This window comes from Ochlerotatus camptorhynchus, unplaced genomic scaffold, assembly GCF_037179485.1.
Source record: "Ochlerotatus camptorhynchus isolate MF236.1 unplaced genomic scaffold, CSIRO-AGI_Acam_v1.1 ptg000203l, whole genome shotgun sequence".
Lineage (NCBI taxonomy): Eukaryota > Metazoa > Arthropoda > Insecta > Diptera > Culicidae > Ochlerotatus > Ochlerotatus camptorhynchus.
The window spans coordinates 4,541,602-4,567,865 of NW_027040693.1; the positions used below are offsets into that span (position 1 = coordinate 4,541,602).

General features: G+C 40.2%; 2 protein-coding genes across 3 annotated transcripts in view; one reads left to right on the forward strand and one right to left on the reverse strand.

Annotated features, from left to right (window-relative positions):
* The first annotated feature begins 453 nt into the window (after positions 1–453).
* Positions 454–26,264, forward strand: part of dsd (attractin-like protein dsd) — a 30,547-nt gene continuing 4,736 nt past the window's right edge. Inside the window, exons 1-5 of one of the 2 annotated variants that reach the window (XM_065223999.1) lie at positions 454–1,169; positions 11,744–14,899; positions 14,982–15,108; positions 15,179–15,265; positions 15,331–15,412. In XM_065223999.1, coding sequence (XP_065080071.1) covers positions 889–1,169; positions 11,744–14,899; positions 14,982–15,108; positions 15,179–15,265; positions 15,331–15,412 — 3,733 coding nt within the window. In that variant the 5' untranslated portion in view covers positions 454–888. Of the gene's footprint in view, positions 1,170–11,743; positions 14,900–14,981; positions 15,109–15,178; positions 15,266–15,330; positions 15,425–26,264 lie in introns of both variants that reach the window. The other variant, XM_065223998.1, reaches the window with a different exon arrangement.
* The window catches only part of LOC135702959 (uncharacterized), a 222,516-nt gene continuing 218,266 nt past the window's right edge, over positions 22,015–26,264 (reverse strand). The window contains exon 2 of the mRNA XM_065224034.1: positions 22,015–22,078. Within this exon, the coding sequence (XP_065080106.1) occupies positions 22,045–22,078 (34 nt within the window). The 3' untranslated portion in view covers positions 22,015–22,044. The remainder of the gene's footprint in view (positions 22,079–26,264) is intronic.

Here is a 26,264-nt window from a genome sequence, read left to right on the forward strand (position 1 = left end):
TTTAAAATTCAATGGCCTTTAAAATGAAGGTCAAAGTTTGACCGAACGTTCAGCTGTTCTGATTTCGGTAAAATTTACCGAACACGGAAACAAAATCTTAGTGTGAAAGAGAATCGATCAACGAAGATAGGCCATTTTCACAATCTCACCGGAATAATTATTTCGATTTCATTTCTGAAATATTTTGTAGCATTTAAAATAAAATTTACTTTTATGTCAGTGTCGATCGGAGGAAAGCTATCAAAACAAACAATTCCTATCCTTGTCACTCTAACGGTATTGTGTGCGGGCGATGAAGCTTGAGCATAAAAGTATAAAAGTTACTGTCAAAATCGCCAAAATCCATCGCACGAAAAATAACAAGAAGCTCCACCATCAAGAAAAAGAAAAATACATAAACGTCACAAAAGAAGAGTCAGACAACGACAAGAGAAGAGGACATCGTCAGTCCAAAATCCAGCATCGCCGAGTCAGACACCCGTCGTCGTTTGAGCGAAAAAAAAAGCAAAAGTGGACAACCGTGATCTAGATTATTATTGTTCTTGCATTTGGCCGTGAATGTGGTCCCGTTGGTTTAGATTATTGTGATGTGAACACTGTGCAAGCCACGGAGGATTCTCCAGAAACGGAAGAAAAGCATCGGGAGTGAGCGAAAAAAAAGACGGGAAAATGTTTAGTGGAGGAAGAGCTGAAGCGAAATTGGTTCGCTGATCTTTTTTTTTTTTTTATCTTCGACGTCGTGCTGAGAAGTGAAAAGCTGCTGTCTGGAAGATTTTTTTTTATTTATTACTGGTTTGCCAGGGGCGGAGGGGGTGTACTGTGTGAAGGAAGATACAAAAGATAGTGATTAAAAGTGGAAGGCTCCTGTTGGTGGAACGTTCACGGAAAATGTTCCACAATTCAACACCGAAATCCAAGTACCGTAGAAAATGTCCGATGCTGGTGGGGAATGTTTGGATACGTCTTTCGCTTGGCCTGATTCTGATCCAGTTTTGCGTGCTGGCCCTGGCAGGCGGAAGCAACTCGGGAATCAGCATAGGGGGCACCTCGACGGTCGGAAAATGTTCCGAGATCAAGTGCATGAACGGAGGCAGCTGCAAGAATGGAACCTGCGTATGTCCGGATGGCTGGCAGGGCTCGGAGTGTCAGTTTTGCGGAGGAAAAGTTAGGTAAGGGTGGTTTAAGTTTTTTTTTTCCTCACTCTCTTTTCCATTCCGTCAGGGGGGAAGTGTTTTCAAAACCTGTTCCTGCTGGTGTGGGCTCTGACAGAGGTCTTCAGGTGTCGTTGGCCCACTTTGTGGTAGGGAAAAGTGCGTCTTTGGAAAATGAAGATTCGATAGCAAATCTAGGATGAGTCGGAAAAGCTTTTGTTGAATTTTATTCGCTTCATGACAGCTGTTTGATCATCGTATATTGACTTCGTTTTTCGTTCTGCGCCCCCTTGTTTGTCTTTTTGCTTGGGGACAGTGTTGCCGTTCGGAATTTTACAAAGCTTCATGCAAAACTGGTATTTGCGCTGCAATCTACGATTTATGATTTGTAGTTTATTGCGAACATGCAAGTCAGGATTTGTCCGCATAGTGCTTTGCAATGACCTCAAGGTCTTGATGGTCTTTCAGGGGTATTTTTGGGAGGGCAGTTCGAAGAAGACCAAAGGATAAGTTGGAGAACTTCATAAGGAAAGTACAACAAAGAGTCCTGTACTTTCTCTAAAAGTGCTTTGTATTTTGCTTGCTGAAACCCGAAGGATTTTTCCATATTTACTTGTTATACTGTTAAGGTGTTTCCTTGCAGAGTCCTTTTTCCTATTATACCTCGCAATTTTGGCAAATATGGATCAATTTTGATTAATATCCAGAACTAGCTGATCTATAACATCTACAGGAACATGTAAAAGGTCATCTGTACCATATGTAAACAATGGCTTCAAACGTCGGTTTCTCACGAATCAACACGTCCTCGATGCCACTGGTTAAACATTTACTTAATTTTAGTAAGTCTAAGATTGAATGTCTTTAAGTTTCGTATTCCATGTACAAGTTCAAGATATTGAAAATTTTCAAAGGACCAGAATTAAGGGAAAACAATTGAATGATTTATTTCAAGTTTGTAATTAACTTAATAAAAGATAAGAGATCTCCAGGTAAGTCCCATTAAGTTCACAACAATTGTATGAACTTTATAGAAGATCTGAGGAATGAAAGGAAATGCTGAGAATTTCAGTGAAGCTTCATAAGCAAACTGCGGGAACATAAGGGAAGTGAACATCCTGAAAATATGGGAAACATACTAGAAGCTTTAAAAACCTCAAAGCGGTTCTATTTGCTTCCCAAAAAACTGCAGAAACTTTTAAGAAGTTCCTACAATTTCAGTGAACTTCACATGCGACAAGAGAACTTCAGAAATATAGATAACTTGAGGAAAATTGTGGAAACTTTTAAGAAGCTCTAAGTACATCAGAAAAGCTAAATCTAGAGATGTTTGGGGGAATTTCAGAGATCTTAAAGACAATAGCATTAGTTCAGACTTTTGGTGCTGTTTAAAGATCTATAACCGTGAGTTTAGAAACATTCAAGATAGTTCCATAATGTGCTGAAAAAAATGGAGAAGCCTTAAGATCTTCCGAGAATTTCAGGGAAGTACAGAGACCTTCAGAGAATTTATGAAAACTTCTGAAATTTCAGGAACTTCACAGAAGTCCAGAGAATAACAGAGAGGTGTTTACGAAAATACCATTTATTTCAGAGCAGAACCGAGATCTTCAATAGAATTGAGTTTCGAGAATCTCAGGGAATTTCCGGATACTTCAGCAAAGCTCGGAGAGAATTTCTGGATCGCAATACAAATTATATAAACATCCGGAAAATGTGAGAGCAAATTTGATGATCTCCATTAATTAAAACATTGCAAGAATTTTTAGCAAGCACCGATATCTTCAAGAAATTCCAGAGAATTTCTAGATAGTTTCTTGATATTTAAAGATCTTCCATTGCACTTCATGGACGATCAGATAACTTCTCATTAACTTATGGAAATTTGCAGCGACTTACAAGGAGTTCCGTGGAATTATGGGATACTCCGAGAATTCTATGGTTAGTCAGAAAACTTGAGAAGCGCCAGGGAATTATGAATATATATCAGACAATTTAGAGACCTTCAGATAAACATAGAAAACTTTCGCGACGTCCAGATAATTTCAGGAAAAATTAGTGATTTAAGGTTAAGTTCCGTGAGCGTTTATAAAGCTTATAAAACTCAAGGAAAATTGTGGAATCTTCAAGGCAATTCAATTAGTGTCAGTGAAATTACGGGTTCTTATAAAAAATACAAACAATTCAGAGCAGTCTATCGAACATTAAGGAAATTCATAAATCTTTCGGGCAATTTTAATATCATCAGGAAAGCCTAGGCTATTGAAGAAGTTATGAATTAGTGTTGATAGTTTATGGGAAATTCCATGAACTTCAGTGAAAATCATAGAGCTATATTAATTATTTCGTTTTGATTCCAAGAAAATTGTGGGAGCTTAAAGAAGTTCCAGAAGTACTTCAAAAACTTCACAGAAATGCAAAGATCTTCAGAAACATTTCAAGAACTTCATAGAAGTTTATGGCACTTAAGGGATGGTCCGAGAACATCAGGAACTTTCAAAAACATTTGCAAAATACGGGTGCATTTCAAAGGCGTTTTGTATGCTCCATAAATAGGGGGAATTTCAGGAGGAGTTCAGTTGCATTATTTAAAAAAAATGGCGGAAAATTTTGACAAGTTCCCAAATTTTCAGAGAATTTCAGAGATGTTACGAAAATTATTGAGGTCTTCACATAAGTTCAGAAGTTCGCGGAAGCTTAATCATTTTTAGAACAGTTTTATTAAATTCATGCTTCATGAGAACTGCATAAACTTTAGAGAAGTTTCGAGAATTTCAGAAAAGAACAGAGAACCTTCGAGCAGTTCCGTTAACATTAGATAATTTACCTGAATTCTAAAGAAGTTTCGAAACGAAAACGAATTGTTAACACTTTAGAGAAGATCCAGGATGGTTAGGAAAATTGAGGAAACTTTAGTTAAAAATTTGATTAGACGTATTATCAGGCTAGTTTCTCAAACTACAAAACAACTTCAAGGTAGTTTTATTAACTTCAGCAAAGTTTTGGGAGCTTTCAAGCAGTTTTGAATACCTCGGAAAAGTCCATTCTATATTCAACGGAGACTTCTCATGAAGATTCACTTGGAGTTCTTCTCAGCATTCGCTTTACATTCTCCCGAAACTCTCATGGAATTATCCTAGACATTCTCTTGGACCGCTTATCTGAATTCCCTAATTTCACCGGAATATACTTAGAAACCCTCCCGCCATTCCATTGAAATATTCCTCAACAATTCATTGTTACTATCCTCCAAATTAAATTTTATTTGAATTTTCCTCTGAATTACCTTGAAATTCTCCTCAGTACGAAATTCTCAGAATTTTAATTGAATTCATTTGGGGCTGTTCATAAACTACGTAGACAGTTTAGGGGGGGGGGGAGGTTGGCAATCCTCCACGGCCCATACGAATTCAATTTTTTTGTATGGACAATTGTCTACGCAGTGGTAGGGGGGGGGGGGTCAAGAATCCCAAAAAACTGTCTACGTAGTTAATGAACAGCCCCTTCGAGATTTTCTTTTGAATATCACTCCTCCCTTGGAATTCAACTCGCATTGAAAGTCTCCTAAGAATTCATTTGCATTTTTCCTCATCATTTCTAGATAGAGCTGGAATTAGGGCGTAACAGCTTTTGTAAACAATGACTTCTATCGATGATTTCAAGGAATTCAAGGCACGTCCATGCAGACCAACCTAACCATCGGATAGTGGAAGTCTTTCCCTACCCGATGAGGATGTTGGTTTGCGTGGGTGAGCCTTGAATATCTAGAAATCATCAAGAGAAGTCATTGTTTACAAAAGCTGTTAGGTCCTAATTCCAGCTCTATCTAGATTTGTTTGGCAACTTCTCTTGGAATTCTTTTCCGAATTCTTTTGAAGATCTCATGACAAAAAATCTAGAAACGAGCTAGTTGAGTTTCTTGTCTCCTATGTAATGTTTCGTCGAGAAGTGATGAAATCCTCTCCTCCCGAACGGCTGCCACTCTGCTGCTTATGCATGATGATATTTCGGTTGCATACATGTAGGAGTAAACCGTGCATTATTATTGGAGGAAGTATACATTTAGGATGAATTAAGAGGGAATTATGAAGATAATTCCAGAGGAGTTTTAGAAGTATCCATAGTAAATACTGATGAGAGTTTATTTCAGGAGAATTTTTTGAAGACTTGAAGACTTCCAAGACAGCGAACCCAATTTAGAATTTTAAGATAATTGCAGTGTTAATCAAAGATCCTTCTTAGTGGCACCGGTGGTGTAGTGGTAAGCGTGATTGGCTCTCACCTAAAAGGAGTTCCGTGGAATTATGGGATACTCCGAGAATTCCATGGTTATTCAGAAAACTTGAGAAGCGCCAGGGAATTATGAATATAAATCAGACAATTTGAAGGAACATTAAACAAATTTAGAGACCTTCAGGTAAACATACAAAACTTTCGCGACGTCCAGATAATTTCAGGAAAAACTAAGTTCCGTGAGCGTTTATAAAGCTTATACAACTTAAGGAAAATTGTTGAAACTTTAATGAAATACAATTAATGTCAGTAAAATTACGGGCTCTTATAAAAAATACTAAAAATTCAGGGCAGTCTATCGAATATTAAGGAAATTCATAAATGTTTTGGGCAATTTTAATATCATCAGGAAAGTCTAGGCTATTGAAGAAGTTATGAATTAGTGTTGATAGTTTATGGGCAATTCCATGAAATTCGGAAAAATCTTGAAAACTTCAGTGGAAATCATAGAGCTATATAAATAATTACCTTACCTTACCGACGTTTTCTCCACTCTTCTTTTTGATTCCATTTGAATTTCTCTAGAATAGAATAAACTGAAGTACACCAGATATCCTTCGCAGGATTTTTTTTTTATATTTAATTATACACTGGAGTCTTTTTTACGCGGTTTTTTTTCACACGGTTTTTACGCGGATTTCGGAATTTACGCGGTTTTTTACGCGGATTCCGGAATTTCATCATCACCCGCGTAAAAAGCGACTCCAGTGTACAACCAACTTTATATTCCTCGTTAGTTACTCTTACTCTTTGAACGAAATAATTGTGGAGTGGATTTATCTTCAGTAACAACATACATTCTTAGGCTTGAATTGAGTTTTGGAGGTTCTGAAGCATGAATAATTTCTACAGATTTTAAACTTAGACTAAAAGTTGTACACGAAAGAACACGAAAAAATCCGGACACTAAATGCAGGGCTGTTACAACAGGCGCGGATTTCGCGAATTTCGAGGATTTCGCGATTTTCGCAGATTGGTCGCGGATTTTAACTTTCAGTCGCGAAAATCGCGGAAACATTAAATGACTGATTAGGGACTGATGTGCTGTCACAAAAATTGTAGATTCATTTTAACCTTTCCGTCCCGGATTATTTTGCCGTAATCAATTGTGTTGTTCATTTGGCTCTCAATTTTTTACCGGTTCAAACCAAACACCCTGCTAAAATCATAAACGAATCGTATATATGCGAGTAATTGCCATGTATACCGGATATTCTAGGTTCTCTAAATCGTCCTGGAGTTCTGTTGATTTGTTCTACTATATCAACCAGGACTGCAATAATTCCTGTAGTATAGAAATATGTCCAACCAGATTCAAAGTGTCTATGTGGATCGTGTCCGACCTATTGCTACGTATACAAGATGTTATAGGTTCTGAAATCATTCTGGAGATCAGATTATTTTTCTACTAGATCAAGACCAGGGATGGAAAATCATTTACATTCATTTCGTGCATTCATTTACATTCATTTACATTCATTTGCCTCTAACTTTTTTCATCAGCAAAATTCCGTAAAATAGTGTTTAAAGCTACCTCGCCTCATGGTAGTCTCAATAAATCAACATCATCATTTTTTAGATTATTGGCTTCAAAATGCTGTATCTCAGGAAATACGCAAATTACTTTAAGTCGATAAATATTTCTTATGTAAATGATGATGATGATGATGGTGATGACCCCTACAAAAGTTAAAGCTGGACGATTTATCTTTAAGATAATTAAGTATGACATTTTAACCAGATTAGCAAACAAAACGAACTGATTACAGTTACAGATATGAATTCCCTCAACAATTTTCAGTTGCTAAAGTGAAAAAGTTTAACCGTTCACCTCCTTGTTCCCCCTTTCGTCCACCTAAAATATTCACAAGCATTCCCAGCGATTAGGAGCTCATGAATAATCGACAAAGCATCCTATTATTCTAGCGACCCCGCAATCTGATGCTAAAAAGATGTACCATTTAAAATCCGCACACACTCAAATTGCTCTAACTTTTGATCCGTTGGGTAAAATTAATTGAAACCGCTACTACTAATTCAAAGCATCTTCCAAATAAGCTTCAAAGTTCAATTTTTTATCAAATGTAAAATTCAGTCCTCTATATTCGTAATACGCGCGCGAAGCTCAAACCTCAAAGCTACTCAAAATTACAGTTTTTTTTAATTAACTACTAATATTAAATCAAGGCATCGAATTAAAAACATTTATTCCTTTTAAAATATAATGAATTTTGTGAAGCACAGGCCAAGAAATGTGGTGTTCTTTTTTTGTTGCGTTACTAGTGTTATATCTATCACAAATATCGAGGTACAAAACCAGCAACTACTTTAAAAATGAACACCATAGTCAAATATTCAATTCTTTGCTTCACCGACAACCATTGTAAGGCGTTCAGCATCATAGTTGAGAAAGTTAATCTATTACATTTCAAAATCAAGCGCATTATTTTATCCTGCAAGCGCTGTAATCTCGATATTTGTGGTGCATTGGTTGAAAATAAAATGGAAGAGCAGAAGTCTAGATGAGGAGAGATGATTGATTTGTAAAGCTGTATTTTACTGATAACAGTTAAATCATTTTTTAATCGACATAGAATTCCTTACTTCTTGTCAATTTTCTTGAGAGTTAAACTTAAGTTTGTGATCAATAATCACACCAAGATATTTAATCTCCCGAACGCGATTATAAGTATCATCACCAATTACAACGGAGCCGTTCTCATTTCCACGATTCCGCGATATTACCATGAATTTGTTTTACTTGTATTCAATCTCAATTGCTTATACTTCATCTGCTTAGAGAATGCACATTTTCATTCAAATTTAAAACGGCATCATCTAAATCCTTAGCTGCAATGATTAACACAGTATTGTCTGCAAAAGTATGTATGTCACAAAATCTTAAAACACGTCGCAAGTTATTAATATACATAATAAATAAAAGGGGCCCAAATACACTTCCATGGGGCTCTCCAAGGTTATTCCTCACGAAATGGAAACAGAATCATTAAAAACAGTCCGTTGAGCTATGTCACACAAATAGCTTTCAAAACATTTATATGCAGTGGGTTCAATCCCAGTCTGAGGAGTTCTGAGGCATAACATCTCTGATCACGCCTTCTTTCGGAAGGGAAGTAAAGCCGTTGGTTCCCCGTTCATGAGTTGATGGGTCGATAGGTAGGGTCCAGGTGTGGGAGCTGGCTCGCTGGCGTCAGTAGCATTGGTGCTCGAACCGAAAAAGAAGATCGACGGAAAACAAATCAAGGAAAAACAAAAAGTGTTAAAACCAATTTTCATCAATATTTCGAAATAAATAATAAATTATGTCTGGTTCATAGCATCCTTCAAATAATTTTTCACTAATTGTAATTTAGAAACTGATCCATATGCATATGTATGTCAGTAATTATTTTCAACAACAAATGCTGTCATCCTTTTCAACAAAATGTTTAGTTTCATGGTTATTTTGAACAATATTATGGAAATTAATCATAAGTGCATCTTTTGAGACTAAAGGGTGTCCCACATCAAATTGCATTGCAAATTGCGGAAAAAAAAATCCATAGAAAATTACCTCAGATTTGACCTCCTTGGGATACTTCCGTAGTGCCTGCTTCATAATAGCCCAGTATTTTTCGATGGGCCTTACTGCCGTTATACACATAACTGTCCCATGTTCTATGCAATTCTTATGCACCGTGGGACTCTTATGCGTATAACGGCAGTTTAGTTCCGGTGCGTTGGGGGGTTAATGTCCTTGGGTACGAAAGTTGGCTTCGTACCACTCCAGGACAACATTTGAATAGTGGCACGAAGCTAGATCCGGCCAGAAGATCGTAGGGCCCTCATGTTGCTTCAACAGAGGAAGCAGAAGCTTCTGTAGACTCTCCTTGAGGTAGATCTCCCCGTTTACAGTCCCGGTAGTCACGAACGGCACACTCCATTTTCCACATGAGCAGATCGTTTGCCAAATCATGTATTTCTTTGGCAAACTTTGAAAGTTTCTGCTTCCTTACTTACGCATTTCTCCTTCCATTTGATGCTCACAGTTCCGTAGTAGGGTAAACGCTCCTATAGTTGCGGTACGTTAGAAGCGTTAGGTTCCTGTAGTTGTGTATGGAGACTCCATACACAACTATAGGAACCTAACGCTTCTAACGTACCGCAACTATAGGAGCGTTTCCCCTAACGTTTAATCACACAACTCACGGTTGACTGCACGATTCCGAGTTGTTTTTCGATGTTCCGATGAGAGAGTTGAGGATTTTCCACGTGCTTGCGCAAAATCAATTCGCGACGTTGCTTTTCGGGAGACGCCATTTTTTTTCCAACTTTCGAAAAACTGACAGCGATAAAAATACAGTGTAAACAATACACTCTAAACTACTTCTACCCAAATTTTTAAAGAGGAAATACCCAAAAAACTCCGTTTTTATCAAGCTGCGCCCAAATTAAGATAAAATTTAATAAATCAGTGGGTGGGTGTTTCAAGAGCTACTAGAAACCGATTATGAATATCTTATTTTAATTCATTCGGTAGGTTTTCTTCCACATGGTCGCAATCCAATAATTTCACATACATTATGATTGATGTCACTGAGCCAAGGTCCCTGGCTTTAGCCCATCATTGTCCTACCGCTAATAAGGGCACTGGTCGGTAAGGTGTGCACCCGAATGCAAGGGCATAGTTGAGTCTTGTGATGGAAAATACGATTTATCGAACTGCGGAATGCTTCGGAATGTTTAGAAAAAATAGGGCGCGCGCTTGATCCAGGTTGGGATACATTATTGACTGCTGTCGAGAACGTAATTTAATTAGAATTGCTTGTTTAACCAGGGCTTAAACAATCGTCACGTTGGTCATAGCTTGTTATGATAGCCTGAACAATGCCTAAAGAACAAATCGAAACATTAAACGTCGCGTGAAAGTGGATCTTAATGAAGGTCTAAGTGCTTTTACGTAGCTTTTAGTTTTCGGATTTGAAAGATTGTCGGTTGCAGTGGCTTGGTTACTGAGCAGAAAAATGCGGTCCCAGGTCCATTCATATTAAAGAGATTGATGGTCAAATAGCTTGTATCGTGTATTTTACGAAACTTGTCGTTGGTGCCGGGTTTGAATGGTAACAACAACTCGAATAACGGTATAATGTGGTATGAGGGGCTCGGTGGCGTTAGAACGACCGTTTTTGCTTACTGAGCAGGACATCTAAACTTAGGCCCATCCACATTCAAGATTCCGATTCGTCAATCGTTTTATTTGTTAATATGACTACATGGTAATAGCAGCCACTCGATGATTAACAAAGGAGCTCGTTTGTCTAGTGGCAAACGTTTTTGCTCCTTCGCGTTATATGGTCTTTAGGACATCAATTAAGCTTATCGTTTACCAAAACGAACCCTGCTACAAACCCAACCCTTTTACCCAACATTCCAGTGGTTTCTCGTGGAAGTGCAGAGGACTTCTCTGCTTCCATTAAAGTGAGTGTCACGTCAACACATTCCTACCCATTCCTTTCTTGACCTGCGTTCGCACGCGACCGGCTCTGGTATAGCCTAGTTTGAGATCACCAGTTTTTATACATTGAGGATGAATTCTAGTCCCAAGCATCGTCTATTGGTTCTCTGTGTAATTACAACTGATCTGGCAATAACAGAGTAGCAACCGTGGGCGGTCAATCATGCTCATGATCTTATAAACAGGAAATCCAAACTTGGCCTGAAGAATAAACTTCTATTATTTAAACAAGTTTTTAGACCGGCCATGCTTTATGCTGTCCCAATATGGTCTAGTTGTTGCACTGCCAGGAAAAAAAAACACTTCAAAGGATTCAGAACAAAGTTCTGGAGATGATTTTGAAGTTGCCTCCCTGGTACAGTACTACCGAGGTACATAGAATTTCAAATGTTGAAACTTCAGAACAAATGTCCAAATTTTACAAGGTCCAAAATGTCCGAATTGTAGCAACAATGTGAATCATTGCCCATAAGAAGCAATTGAGCAAAATTTCATGTAAATCGGAAAGGTTTGTTTTCCTAAAATTGCGCGTTGTGCAGAAAATCTTAAAATTTCCTCTCTAACCGCAGTGGATTTTTTATCATTTATTCTGCATCAGCACGCAAACAAAATAAAACGTAGTTGTTATCTAACTGCGCCTTATGCATTTTTTCATTCATGAGATAAATAATTATGCAAATTTTCCTCCATCCAAACACTTTTTCTACTGAAAACCATTTTATCCGATTCCAGTGAAGGGCAATTTTCTAATCAAAAAATATCTCGCATTCTTCCGCGCTTCCAGATTGACCGATCCATCGGGCAGCGTCCACGACGGTCTGGGCAATTACTCAATTGGCGTCAAATGTAGCTGGCTTATTGATGCACGGGACCACAACAGCATCGCAGATAAGCTTTCGCCGGCCGGCAGCGGCAAACCATCGGTAATCCGGTTACATCTGGAGGAATTCGCAACCGAGTGCGGCTGGGATCACCTGTACGTGTACGATGGGGATAGTGTGGAATCGCCGCTGTTGGCCGTCTTCAGTGGGCTGATGTATAGGAAGAACTTCAGCATTCGGCGGATTCCGGAGGTATTTGCGCACAGCGGATCGGCGCTGTTGCACTTTTTCAGCGACGATGCGTACAATATGTCAGGGTTCAATATCAGCTACGAGGTGAATGCCTGTCCCACGATGGATACCTCGCTTAACTGCTCCGGGCACGGGGTGTGCGTTTATGGTGAATGCAGTTGCGATATTGGTTGGAAAGGACCGGCTTGTCACGTGGCCATATGTCCGAACAATTGTTCATCCAACCTGGGAAGAGGGGCATGCAATGTCATCCAGCGACGGTGCATTTGTGCCAAGGGGTATGATGGCAATGATTGCTCTCAGGTGCGAGCCCACGGAGTGTGGACGACGATCACTTCGGAGGAAACGGCAGGATTTGCCCCGCCGGGAAGTGCTTCTCACGGAGCGGCCGTTTTCCGGGATACGTTCTACATAATCGCAGGCGAGAGCTACGGAAAGGCAAAGTCGCTTATGTACATGTATGACTTCAATGGGAAGGTTTGGGAAACGGCTCATACGGACTCGAAGACCACACCGGAACTGCGGTACGGTGCTTCGACGGTCATGTACGGCGATAAGATCTTTATGTACGGTGGAGTGGTGGAAGGGAAGGGCGTTTGCGGGGAACTGTGGGCGTTTGATGTGAGTGCGAAAATTTGGGAGAATATTACTGTGAAGGCAGAGCAGTGCAACGAGACGTACGCTATGTGTGGACCGTTAAAATCGGCAGGACACACGGCTTCGTTGATTTCCAACTTTGAGGGTGGCAAGAAGGGACATTCCCAGAGGATGGTGGTCATATTTGGTCATTCGCCTCAGTTTGGATATCTAAATACGGTGCAGGAGTACAACTTTGGTACCCGCGAATGGAGAATCGTCAAGACTAAAGGATACCCGGTTAAAGGTGGCTACGGACATTCTTCAGCATACGACCCGCTGAAGGAACGCATCTACGTTTATGGAGGGATTATCTCCGAAAGCGACAGCACACAACTGTTGAGTAACAAGCTGTACAGTTACGAACCTCACAGTCGCGTTTGGACTCTGGAAGCAGCTGCTCCGACGGCGAGGTTCCTGCATACCGCCAATTTCATAAGCCCTGGTTTGATGATGGTCTTCGGCGGTAACACACACAATGACACGTCCCACAGCTTCGGGGCCAAGTGCTACAGCAAAGATCTCATGGTGTACGACGTCCTCTGCAATTCTTGGCACGTCCAACATATGCCACAAGATCTGCGGGCGGATTTGGCCCGCTTCGGGCATTCTGCCATAAGCTTCGAGGAATCCCTCTACATTTATGGCGGATTCGATGGACAGATGATAAACGATATGCTCAAATTTACTCCGGGAAATTGTAGGGCGTTGAACCGGTCAGATCAGTGCTTGAATACTCGACCAGGGTACAAATGTATCTGGGACATACAGAAAAGTAAATGCGTTCCGATTTTGGACGTGGACAAAGGAGTCCTCTTCAGTCGGGATCAAATCAACTACGACATATGCCCGCAGGAAAGCAGATTGGTAATGACCCGGCAAGCGTTGCAAGATTATGAACACTGCAGTCAGTTGTTCAGTTGCCAAAGCTGTGTTTCCACTGCGTACGGGTGCATGTTCTGCGGAATCGGTAACGGTAAGGGCTACTGCGCAAAGGAAAAGTGCCCGGATGTATCCTATACTTCCCGGGCAGATTTCTACCCTACGCGGAAGCTGAAGGACTGCCAGGAAAATGACGAACACTTTTGTGCTCAGCTACATGGGTGCCATGCTTGCTCGGCGTACACATTCTGCTATTGGGACTACGAGCATAGCAAATGCAAGTACAGTGAAAACAAGACCAGTGACGTGATAAACGATGCCCTGCCGTGTCCTCCGGCATGCTCGGTGCTGACGACGTGTGGAAACTGTACCCAGGAGGAGTGCATTTGGTGCCAGAATGAACAACGGTGCGTTGATAAAAATGCCTACACAGCCAGTTTTCCCTATGGTCAGTGTCGAGAATGGACCACCGGTTCCAACAAATGCCGTGCAGCAAGCTCAGGCAAAAGTCAGTGTGGCTTCTACAAGACATGTGCCCAGTGCCGGGACGATCCTGCCTGCGGTTGGTGTGATGATGGCTCCATGACCGGTTTGGGCAAATGTCTCCCCGGAGGGGACAGTGGAGCCCATGAAGAATTAGAATGTCCTGCTGCTCGGTGGCATTTCACGCACTGTCCTAGTTGCCAATGCAATGGTCATAGCACCTGTCCGGATTCCAAAACTTGCAAACAACCCTGCAAGGATCCGATGATGGGACAAAACTGCGAAAAGTGCAAACCTGGTTACTGGGGCAATCCGGTCAATGGCGGAACATGCCAGAAGTGTGAATGCAACGGTCAAGCGCAGTATTGCCACAGCGAGACGGGTAAATGCTTCTGCAGCACCAAAGGCCTTGCGGGCGATCATTGCGAAAAATGCGACGCCACCAATCACTATCACGGTGACCCGAGTCGCGGGTCATGCTATTATGATCTCACCATCGATTATCAGTTCACGTTTAACCTCTCGAAAAAGGAGGACCGCCATTTCACCCAAATCAACTTCCGAAACTCACCCATCAAATCGGACATCGATGCCGATTTCAGCATCACCTGCTCAGTGGCAGCCAAAATGAACATCACCATCCGAACGGCTGGGGGACCGGAGAAGCCGCTGTTCTTCGCCGTCAACTGCTCTACCTTCCGGTATCGGTTCTCGAAAGCCGAACATCACTTTGGTATAGAGGAAAACGTAACCCTAACTACGTTCTATGTGTACGTGTACGACTTCCAACCACCGCTCTGGATACAGATAGCCTTCTCACAGTATCCGAAGCTAAACCTGCAGCAGTTCTTCATCACCTTCTCCACGTAAGTTCTCTTGGTTTTTGTTGTTGTCGTTGTTCTGCGGCGACACCCGAATTAAACGAATCGTCAATTCTTCTATTTAAAGATGCTTCCTGCTCCTCCTACTGATGGCGGCTATCCTGTGGAAGATTAAGCAACGCTACGACATGTTCCGCCGAAGGCAGCGACTCTTTGTCGAAATGGAGCAGATGGCCTCCAGGCCATTCTCTCAGGTAACGATACACAGGTTTTGCAAATCAATATCTCGTCAGAGACACTAATGCCCAGGTTCGTTCCCGTCAGGTTCTGGTGGAGATTGAAAACAAAGAGTACAATGAGTTTTCGCCGGCCGTAGAAAATATCACCAGTGCTCCGAGGAAGCGAAAAAAGGTATAACTTTCAACAGAGACGGTGGACTTGGGGCATTGATCTCGTGTTTTTTTTTTCAATTTTAGGATTCGCCCAGCCCCATCGCACTGGAGCCGTGTGAAGGCAACAGGGCGGCGGTGTTGTCGCTTCTAGTCCGGCTACCGACAGGTGAGACCTCTGGCAAGTTGACAATCTTACTTCTAACTATAATTATTCGATAGATTTTCGGTTTTGAGTTATCGGCATGTTTTTTTTTCATTGCTGATGGTTAACCCGAAAATCAACTCTTACATGACCTATGTGACAGGTGGATGCCGTGGAACCATAAATTTTGCCCACAGGTAGAGTTTTTTTATATGAACGAATTTCTTTTTTCAAAAAATTCAGGGTGAATTTGAGTTCAAGTTTTTGGATGTTCCGGACATCAGATACTTTGAAAATTTTTAACCAAGCATCGTAGAAAGAACGTTGTGCAGTGAAACGATATGGACATTATCTCAGCAATCCATAAAAAATATAATCTGAAGAATGTCCAAATTAACCATGTAGTTAACGAAAATGATCGTATTTTGGATCTCTGCTTCGTGAGCACACAGGACATGGCTGCATTAATTTCCCCCTTGTGCACTAACTAAGCTAGTTCCACATCACCCGCCTCTAATTGTCACTGTTGAGGACAAACTCGTGCGTGATTTCTACGGTTTCTTATGACTTCCGTTAAGCTGACCACTCTAGCATCATAGATGTATTGTCTAGTATAGTATGGGAGAACATCCTTGATCCAGATGACTTTGAGGCTGCAGCGCAAACCTTTTCACATGTCTTGGCATATGTCATTGACAGACACATCCCGAAAAAAAAAACTCACCACAAAGTGTCTCACCCTCCCTGGCAGACGAGAGAGCTACGTAGGTTGAAGTCAATCAAGAGAGCAGCATTGAGAAGATTTACAAAGTATCGCACGCTTCCTCTGAAACTACATTATGTGAGGCTGAATCACATGCAGGTACCAGCGAGTCAGTCGTGAATGCTTTTCAAGTTTCCAACGAGGCATCCAGCACAAACTTAAACTACACTCAAAATCTTTTTGGAACTACGTGAGGGAATCCGGCCTCCCATCGTCTATGGAATTCAACGGAGAAGTTGCTGCCACCGTTCAGGATATATGCCGCCTTTTATCCGACAAGTTTGCCAGTGTATACACTAATGAGATACTAACTGACAACCATATTAACCTGGCTGCCAGGAACGTTCCAGTAAGTGATCAAACGCTGGGTGCAATTGATGTTAATGCTGAGATGATTTCCAAGGCCGCGACTCTGCTCAAGTAATCCTTCAATCCTGGACCTGATGGAGTTCCATCTGTATTTTTGAAGAGACATATTGCTAGCTTGTTAATTCCGCTTCTTCGCCTGTTCCGAATGTCTCTCTCCAGTGGCATATTTCCATCTTGCTGGAAACTTGCGCACATGTTTCCCGTCCACAAAAAAGGAAGGAAACGAGCTGTGGATAACTATCGAGGAACTACATCGTTAAGTGCCGTTTCGAAGCTATTCAAGCTAGTGATTATGGAACCGTTGCTGTCCTATTGCAAGCAGTAGTTGTGTGCTGATCAACTGCAGTGTCTAACATCGTATATAACCGAAACCATGTTGGATCTAGTTCAAAAGGACGTTATTTATTCAGATCTATCCCCAGCATTCGACAAATTGAACCATGCTATTGCGATTGCTAAACTCGGCAGGCTCGGAGTATGCGGTAATCTTCTGAGTTGGTTTCGATCATATCTTATCGGTCGCCAACTAAAGGTTGCCATAGGAGATTGCAGATCAGCTAGCTTCTTCGCCACATCAGGTAAGCCACATGGAACCGTTGATTTTTATACTGTACTTCAACGACGTGCATCTGGTCATCGAAGCTCCTCGGTTATCATATGCAGATGACCTCAAAATCTTCCTACGAATACGCTCCATTACTGACTGTCACTTTCTTCAACGTCAGCTGAATGTAATCGCTAGTTGGTGCAGTTTAAACAGAATGGTAGTGAACCCGGCCAAATGCTTCGCTATTACGTTCTCACGAAAACAACAACCGACAATATTTAGCTATGACCTGCTTGGCTCGACAATCGAACGCGTGAATCAGTTGAAAGACTTGAGTGTGATCTTGGGATTCGCTGCTATCATTCAAGCAACACATTGCATATGTTGTCGATAAGGCGTCAAGAACTTTAGGGTTCATTTTTACGATAGTTAAAAACTTCACTTCACATACTGTCTAAAATCTCTCTATTGTTCGCTTGTTCGATCGACGCTTGAGTATTGGTCAGCGGTTTGGAACCCAAACTACAACAACGGTGCCGAAAGAATTGAATCTGTTCAACGTCGCTTTCTTCGTTTTGCGTTGCGTATATTGCCTTGGAATGATCCGTGTCGATTACCCAGTTACGAAAGCCATTGTCAACTTATCGACCTAGAACTTCTCCGGACTAGAAGAGACACAAGCAGAACCCTAACCGTGGCCGATATCCTGCAAGGAAAGACAGATTGCGAGGCTAACACAGCAACTGCTCATTTTTTAATAGTTGTTGACGTAGGACTACGTCTTTGATTTCTATATGGGGGTATACTTTGTGAAAACCGAAAATGGAACATGTAACAAATTAAGAAAGATTTTGAACGTTAATAACTCAGCTGACCCTGGTCCAATTTCAATAATTTTATCACCAATCGATCAAAAATATGGCTACGCATCGATAACAATGCTTCCGAATGTTGATTTTAAACAAGAAACTATTGAAAAACTGGTAAATGTCCAGCGTTGTCCAAAAGCGTCGAATTAACTAACAAATCCACCAATTACCTACATGCATATGCTGCTTCCCCAGCACAGTCGTCAAAGAGTAGTAAATAGACGAAACAAGTCAAAGTGGCATTCGCCTCCAATCCTCGGGCGCGTGCGAATAGGGAGGATGGAATTGCGTAATATTTTGCACACTCATCGCCATATTCAGAACCAAACGCAAATTCTTCGAGATAACCACCATTCGTCGTCTGGCTCGCCGTGGCGGTGTCTGACGTATCTCCGGTCTGATTTACGAGGTGTGCTGAAGGTGTTCCTGAAAAATGAGATCCGTGGTGCTGTCACATACAATAAATACGCCAAGCGTAAGCGGCCATGGATGTCATCTACGTTTTGAAGTCACAGAGACGTACTCTGTTTGGTTTCGAAGGTTAAACCATCACCAACTTTGGCAACAAAATGGCTCTTTTCAGGGCCATCAAGATTATTACATTAAAGAGAAGGAATAAAATTCATTTGTCTGTAATCAGAACCAACGACTACACAAAATGCTCATGTAATCAAACTGGAAGCATGGGTACAAATTATTTTGATCAACTTTGAATCGCCACGACCGGATATTTTCGATGGAACAAGCAACAATCTAGCATCGAATTCGACGAAGACAGCAGGAAACATTTGTGAAGCCGAGTTATTTACGAAAGAGAGTGTCGATGAAGAGAATCGAGCAATGTAGGTAGGACCTATTGAAAAGTGACCCGAGATTTGTTTTCCGTACTGAGCTCCAATGCTACCGACGCCAGGGAGGCAGCTCCCACACCTGGACCCTACCAATCGACCCATCAACTCGACCGGGGACCAACGGCTTTACTTCCCGAAGGAAGGCGTGATCAGAGATGTTATGCCTTAGAACATGCCGGTGGCGCCAACTGAGATTGGACCCAGGCCTGCTGGGGTGAGAGGTAATCACGCTAACTACGGGCGCCGATATCTTTCAAGGTGATATCACGGCGAATGAGAACGTCCCAAATTTGAGTTTAGTTATCTCAGAAATAAGAAATAAAGTGCAAGAACTCAGCGATGAGTAAATTTGCCTCATGCTTTCCCAGGTTTTTCCAGGATTTTCCAGGGAAAAATTCTCGAATTTGAGAAAAGTAAAGATTGGATTCACTCAGTCTATTGGTACTACTCCGAGACTGAATAAAATTTTCGTCAATTTCCTCATTTTCTGGCAGATTTTTTAAGTTTTCCTCAGGAAATCATGAGACAAATTTACTCATCGCTGAGTTCCTGCACTTTTGGCGATTATGAGTGAACTAAACTCAAATTTGGGTCGTTCTCATTCGCCGTGTACGCAAAAGGAAAAGAGCCAGTGTCGCTACTTGAAAGCAAACTACTCATAATGGGAGGAGTCTTTGTAGCTTTTATACCACTTGGTTGCACATCATTCTGCTTTAACCTGAAAAGATATAAAAAAGCGCTGCTGTATGGCATTAGCTCATTTTCGCTTCAGACGGCGTGGAGAACAGCAATAGCAGCAGTATGAAGGTGGTGGCTAGTCCACTCCTTCACACCTAACAAGCAACAATTGACTGGTCGTGGCAAAGGAGGAAAAGGTCTGGTAAAGGAGGCGCTAAGCGTCATCGCAAAGTTCTTCGAGATAACCGCCATCGGTCGTCTGGCTCGCCGTGGTGGTGTCAAACGTATCTCCGGTCTGATCTACGAGGTGTGCTGAAGATGTTCCTGGAAAATGAGGTCCGTGATGCTGTCACCTACACTTTACATGCCAATCGTAAGTGGCCATGGATGTCCTATTCAATAAAACGGCCCTTTACAGGGCCATCAAGCTTACATCAGTAAATAGTTGGAATAGAATTTATCTGTGCTTGTTTGTCCATATTCAGAACCACAAGGGGGACTTTTAACGACCACACAAAATGCTCTCCAGAGTTGTAATCTTGTAACCAAACTTGGAAGCAGGAGTGCAAGTGATATTGATTGATTCTCTTAATCAACTTTCTCTTTGATAAAAATTACTACAAATTTGGTACGCCTACAATTCAAAAACGGAAGGATTTGAGATAATAGATAATTGATCAATTAAAAGAACTAAATGCTCTTCACATTTATTCCGTCCACTAGCGGTCCTACGTCAAGCTTCCGTTCGTGCCCCTAGGCACAGACCCTTCTACTTTTCACTCAGTTGTTGAAATGTGTTTTTCTTTAAAGTAATTAATGGATTGGGATCATAGTTTACTATAGATATGCAAAGGGTAGGTAAATCTTAACATTTGAATCAACACCAATGATTTTTTACGCTTAATGTCCGAGGTGTGCAGCGAGCATTTCTCACTTCATTTTTACAACGCTAAATCAAATACAGTTTATTACTAGAACTAAAATTTACTCCTTTTTTACGTATCTATAAATAAATAAAATAAATCACATTTCAGATGGAAAATATCCATTAGAATTTCACATAACTTTCATGTGATCTCATAATTGGGAATCGCACCACGAAATCACATGAACCTTATGTGTCCAATGAAGTTTATGTGATTATCATATAGAATTCATGTGATCATGTAAATGTTATGTGACTTTCAGATAAACATCATTAAATTTGTTATTGGAAAAATATCATGTGCGTTCCCAATGGAAGCTATATGAAAACTTTTTTCAGTGTATTCTTTCAACTGCTTCAAAAAGAACTACGTTTCATCACCTGTGTGCAAAGTTATTAGGTAGCAAATGAGAAGTTCGTTACCAAAACTGTGTATGTCATGCATGATCCTGAGGGAAATTGACCTGAATGTTCAACACCAAAACATGTTCCACATGTAAAACACCAGCAATGTCCTAGACTCATCTTTAAGAAAAACGCAATCATGCAATGAAATAAAATTACCTTTTCACTATTGAATTTGTCTTGTTGTACGCCCCCAAAGTTGGTACACTCAGATCTTTTTTTACCGATATGTACCGTGTAGAAAAAACTACCGAGATTTTGATTTTTTACATGTTTAAAAAAATTTAAAATTCGAATTTTGATGCCATTCGTAATTATAGCATGCTATGGTCCATATAGACATAAAAAAACAGTGTAAAAAAAGACTTCAGTGTACATCCACAGACAAACAGACGTAACTCTTCATTGTGTATCTTCGTTCATGCATTTAACGGTTGATTTGAATATTATCAGTTCCGCGAACTACTCGCCGCAGCGCTGGCATCGGATCACTTTGACGTTTCTATACATTCTATAGAACTTTTATGCAATATTGTTTACGAGTTAGCGAACAAGCTTGTTTTCCGCGAGAAGCCAGAGAGATGTCGTTACTGAGGTTATATGTTTTAAGATACTATGTTTTCAAGAACAAGTTTTTCAAAGAGTTACGTCTGTTTGTCTGTGGTACATCTAAATCTAAATCACAATTCAAAAATGTCCGAAAATCTCATGCTAGTGATTCAATCTACGAAAAATATATTTTTATTTTTTCACGCATCTAAATTCATCTACTCACAGGGCTGGAAGTTGGTAATTTTTAAGTGACGTGGTCACTTTTTTAAGCTGCTCACTTAAAAGTCACTATTTTCGACACCATCAACACCAAGGAGGCAGTTCCCACATCTGAACCCTACCGGTGCCCTACCTATCGACCAGTGATGGGGAAAATCCAAAAAATCGCAAACAGAAACGACCGAAAATCACTGCTAATCTTGAGATAAGCAAAATCACAAACAGAAAATCACGGCTGATTTTATCTTAGCTGATCTTGAGACTACCGTAAAACGGGGTATCTATGATAATGCGGGCAACTTTGATAGTAGAACATAATGATTTAATTTACTCTCTGCACAATTTGAGAATTGGAAACATTGGTTTCACTTTGTAGCTTATACTCCGTTCACATTACAGCGTATATCACGTGATATACGCTGTCTTGCAATGAGCACTCATACATCTAGTTTTCACTGCAAATCCTATGTATGAGTGCTCATTGCAAGACAGCGTATATCACGTGATATACGCTGTAATATGAACGGGGTATTAGGGTATTACCTTTGACATTATAGAGTTTTTGTATAGTATGTTTTACATATTTTCCAAATATCTGAAAAAAAAACAATTTGCACTCATTGAATGTATTTCTGATAAAACCATCACAAATTCAATGTTGCCTTCTCATTGCTTTTGACATTTCTGATTATATACTCATTCAAAGCTTAATATTTCTTGAACTAAATTGTTTGAGATTCACTCATGTTTTTCTACATATATCGAGTACTATAAAAGTAACCCCAAATCAAAATACTGATGTTCGGTTACAAGATTAAAAAATAGTGTATATGCAATTAGTTCCGTTAAAAATACTACTAACGAATTTAATCTAGGATCCTCAGTACTTGTTTTAAAATAATAATATTTGAAAAACATTAATTGTTATGAAACATATTTAGATTCTAGGGTTACGGTATGTAATGTGGGTCTAGTCCTTTCATTCGGCCTATCACGCAAATAAATAATTAATTAAGGAATATTACACAAAAAATAAGGAAAATATTGATCACTGATGATTGATAAATGTGTACCACACACAAATCAATTTATATCACAACATTTCAATACATTTTCAGCTCTCGTAAGTAATAAAACTGGTTGAGAATATCACTCTGTTCGGAGTTTTTAGCCGCCATGACTTCTAAGGTTAAGATGGGAAGGTTGCACTGACGATCATCAAATGGCCTGATTATGGCATTTATTGAATGGAATTACCTGATAATACACACTAGACGTAAAACTCACAGTTACTGTTTGAATATTTTATGTTTATTTTAATTGTTTAACAACGTTTTCACAAGTAAATCATGGACCCAACTTTAGGGACACATTTCTTTTCTATGTTCCTAACTTTGGCCCATGAAATTCATTTGACAGCATATAGCAATAAGAGTAACGTCAACAATGTGGTTTGCATTTGGATGATAAGGAACGAACAGGAAGGGAGATTTTTTCTGCCAAATCTGTATAATGAACATCACAATGTTTTGATTTAGATATTCTGCGGTCGAAAGACGATAAGCGAAATTTTTAATTTTTAATTTTTAACTTGTGTGATTTAATGTAGTTTTCGTAAAATTTTCTCTAAGAAATGTTTTGAGGAATGAAGAGTATTAAGTTGACAGTGATAGTGATAAAAAAAAATACATAAGAAAACGTTACCAAGAGCGTTTTTTTTGAGAATCAAACAGGATAGGACGAAGTTGCATCCATAAATAGACCCAATTTGGGGACAATAGACCGATATTACATACATTTCCCTGGTGAGTTTTTGTCTTAAAAAAAGTAAGTTTTTCAACTTTTTGCGGTTCCTGATAGCAAACGACATGATAAGCATATCTAAGCATACCATTTAGCAGTAGAATATCGTTTGCAGGTAAATTAATTGATGAGTTATGATTAAAAACGTAATCTATGGCTGCATATTAGACCGAGGTTAGGGACGTATACCCTACTTCAAAAAACTATCAATGCTGTTTTACGGTAGCAAAATTACAAAGCAGACAGTGCTGCAAAATATCAATATCAATACCTACAAAATTCTGAATTTCACTAGACACCTGATGTCAGTATCAGTTCACACAGTTAGAATATCAATATCATTCAAGCGCAGCACTGAAAGCAAAAAATCAAGGCTGATTTTAACCTTAGCTGATTTTGAGGTAACAAAATCATCAAACGGAAAATCAATACCTTAGTATCCTTAGTATTACAGTCACAGTAAGAAACCGACATCCGCCGCCATTTTGGAATCAAAACCAAAATCCAATATGGCGACATCCGGACAGCGAATATACATCGATAGTTACCCATATTGCATGGGTTTGGATACATATTCGCTATTCGGAGGCCGCCATAATGGATTTTGATCCGCCATCTTGAATTCCAACATTGCGGCGGTTTACTATAGTTTGATAATAAGCAGATCGACAGAGAATATTAAAGAACACTAATGATTTGGTATGAATTGGGCAGCATTTTAAGTATGCTTTCAAATATAATTAGCCCAGCGGCACCGGTGGTGTAGTGTTAAGCGTGATTGCCTCTCACCCCAGCAGGCCTGGGTTCAATCTTAGTCGGCGCCGCCGGGATGTTCTGAGGCTTAACATCTCTGATCACGTCTTCCTTAGGAATGGAAATAAAGCCGTTGGTCCCCGGTTCTGAGTTGATGGGTCGATAGGTAGGGCCCAGGAGTGGGAGCTTCCTCCCTGGCGTCGGTAGCGTTGGTGCTCAGCACGGAAAACAAGTTCGACGGAAAACAAATCAAGGAAAAAAATATAATTAGCCTGGTTTTCCCAATTTTGCCAAACTTCGAACTGTTGGCGTTGAAAATAGTGCTAATTTTGGGTCAAAACCTTGAATATTTAAAGAAATATTGAAGATAGGAACATGCTTCCCAAGACAAAATGGCATATTTTAAAAAAAAAACAAAAATTTGTGTAGAAAATATTACCGTCAAAAAATTGCTCCCTGAAAAGTTATTTGCAAACTTCCAAGACACTAGCTTAAATGGATCGTTTTTGCATAAACTTAAAAACGCCCGGCGGATAAAGCGAACTTGGGCGGAGCGCCCCCGTGGCGTTATTTGGTTGCCACCGCGGCGCCGGCGCGCATATTTGCAACATTTGAGCGCGTGAGGCGAAAACGATACCTGTTGGAATTTCTACAAAATTCCCATCTACAAAACTCCCTGAATCCCCCCGAAATTCTTCAAATTCTAGCAGAGCTTTGAAAACTTTCTGCTCTACTTGGAATTTGCTTATCTTGTACAAAGATCTGTAAACTGCTATATACTCACTGCCCTTCAAAGAAGCTTCCGGAGGAGAAATCTAAGGTATTTGTGAGGATAGTTGACCACCCACGATTAGTACAATTGCTTATGCTATGCAAAATCTGAGGAATATGTACGTAGAACTACATTTATTTATAAGGAGAATTTAGAAACTGTAAGTTGAATACCATGGGAAGGAGAAAATCCAAAGCGATTTTAGAAATAAATTCAGTTCTGATAATAATTCAATTTTTTTTTTAGGAGTATGCCAAATGAGTTCAAAAGTGAGTTCTGGAGAAGCATTTAGCAGAACAATTTTTTTCCTGAGATAATTCATCTGAAATATCGGGAGAATGCTAAGAGCGGGCTCAAAGTGAGTTTTCAATAGATTGTCCGAGAGTTAAAAGAAAATCTTCGAAAAAATCTTAAAAGAACCAGCATGCTCAGAAATTATCGTAAATACTCAAGACTTCAGTATGATCATTCTTCTGGAAATATTCAACAGCTCAACACGCAACAGGTATGAAGTTCTTCACATTTCCCTGAAGTTCAACGAAATTCCTTGATATTCTATCAACTTCCTTGAACTTTCACAAATCCTTCGGAAAATATTTTTTCAATCTTGAACTTGAATTTCTTTGAAGATCTACGAACTTTCCTGAACCTCTGTATCTGAAGGTATACAATCTTTCTTTGAAATTTTGCAAATTTCTCTGAAGTTATGCGAACTTTCCTGGTGTTGGGTACCCACGCGAATTTCGCTACCGCGGTTTAAGTGATTTATTCGCTACCGCTGCCAAGGCGTAACAAACGCGCCAGTTTGGTGGACCCTTAACTCAACCGGTTTCCTCCAGCGGATCAATTTTGAAAAATAATTACACTTAATAACAAATTGTTCAGTACTTACCGTCAACTTCGCTTCTCCAGAAGATGGCCATCGGAGGCCAATTCCGCTGCCCGAATAAAAATTAACACTTTCTGCCACGAGCCAGGTGAAAACATGGCTGACCACGCAATCAGTCCGCAACCCGGACGAAGGGCGAACGATCAGTTTTCAAGCGCCCAATGTCAAATGACGTCACTTTTTCGCCGGCAATTCGTGTTGTACTTTTAGACCACTGTTCACCGGTGGGGTGGTATAAGCAGGGGCGGGATGTGCTGTCAAATCTGCCTACTGAACATCCATCAATGAGATGTAAATATGTAAGGCTCAGTGACCTTATCGTCTCTTTCGTTCTCCCGCTGTTTAAACGGTTGAAGGAGTGTGACGTCAAACTCCGTCATCCATTTAATCAACCGGAGAACGAAAGAGACGACAAATTTACTGGGCCTCACCTATTAACGCTAATTGATTTTCCATATGTGAATTTGGTTCCAAACATCAT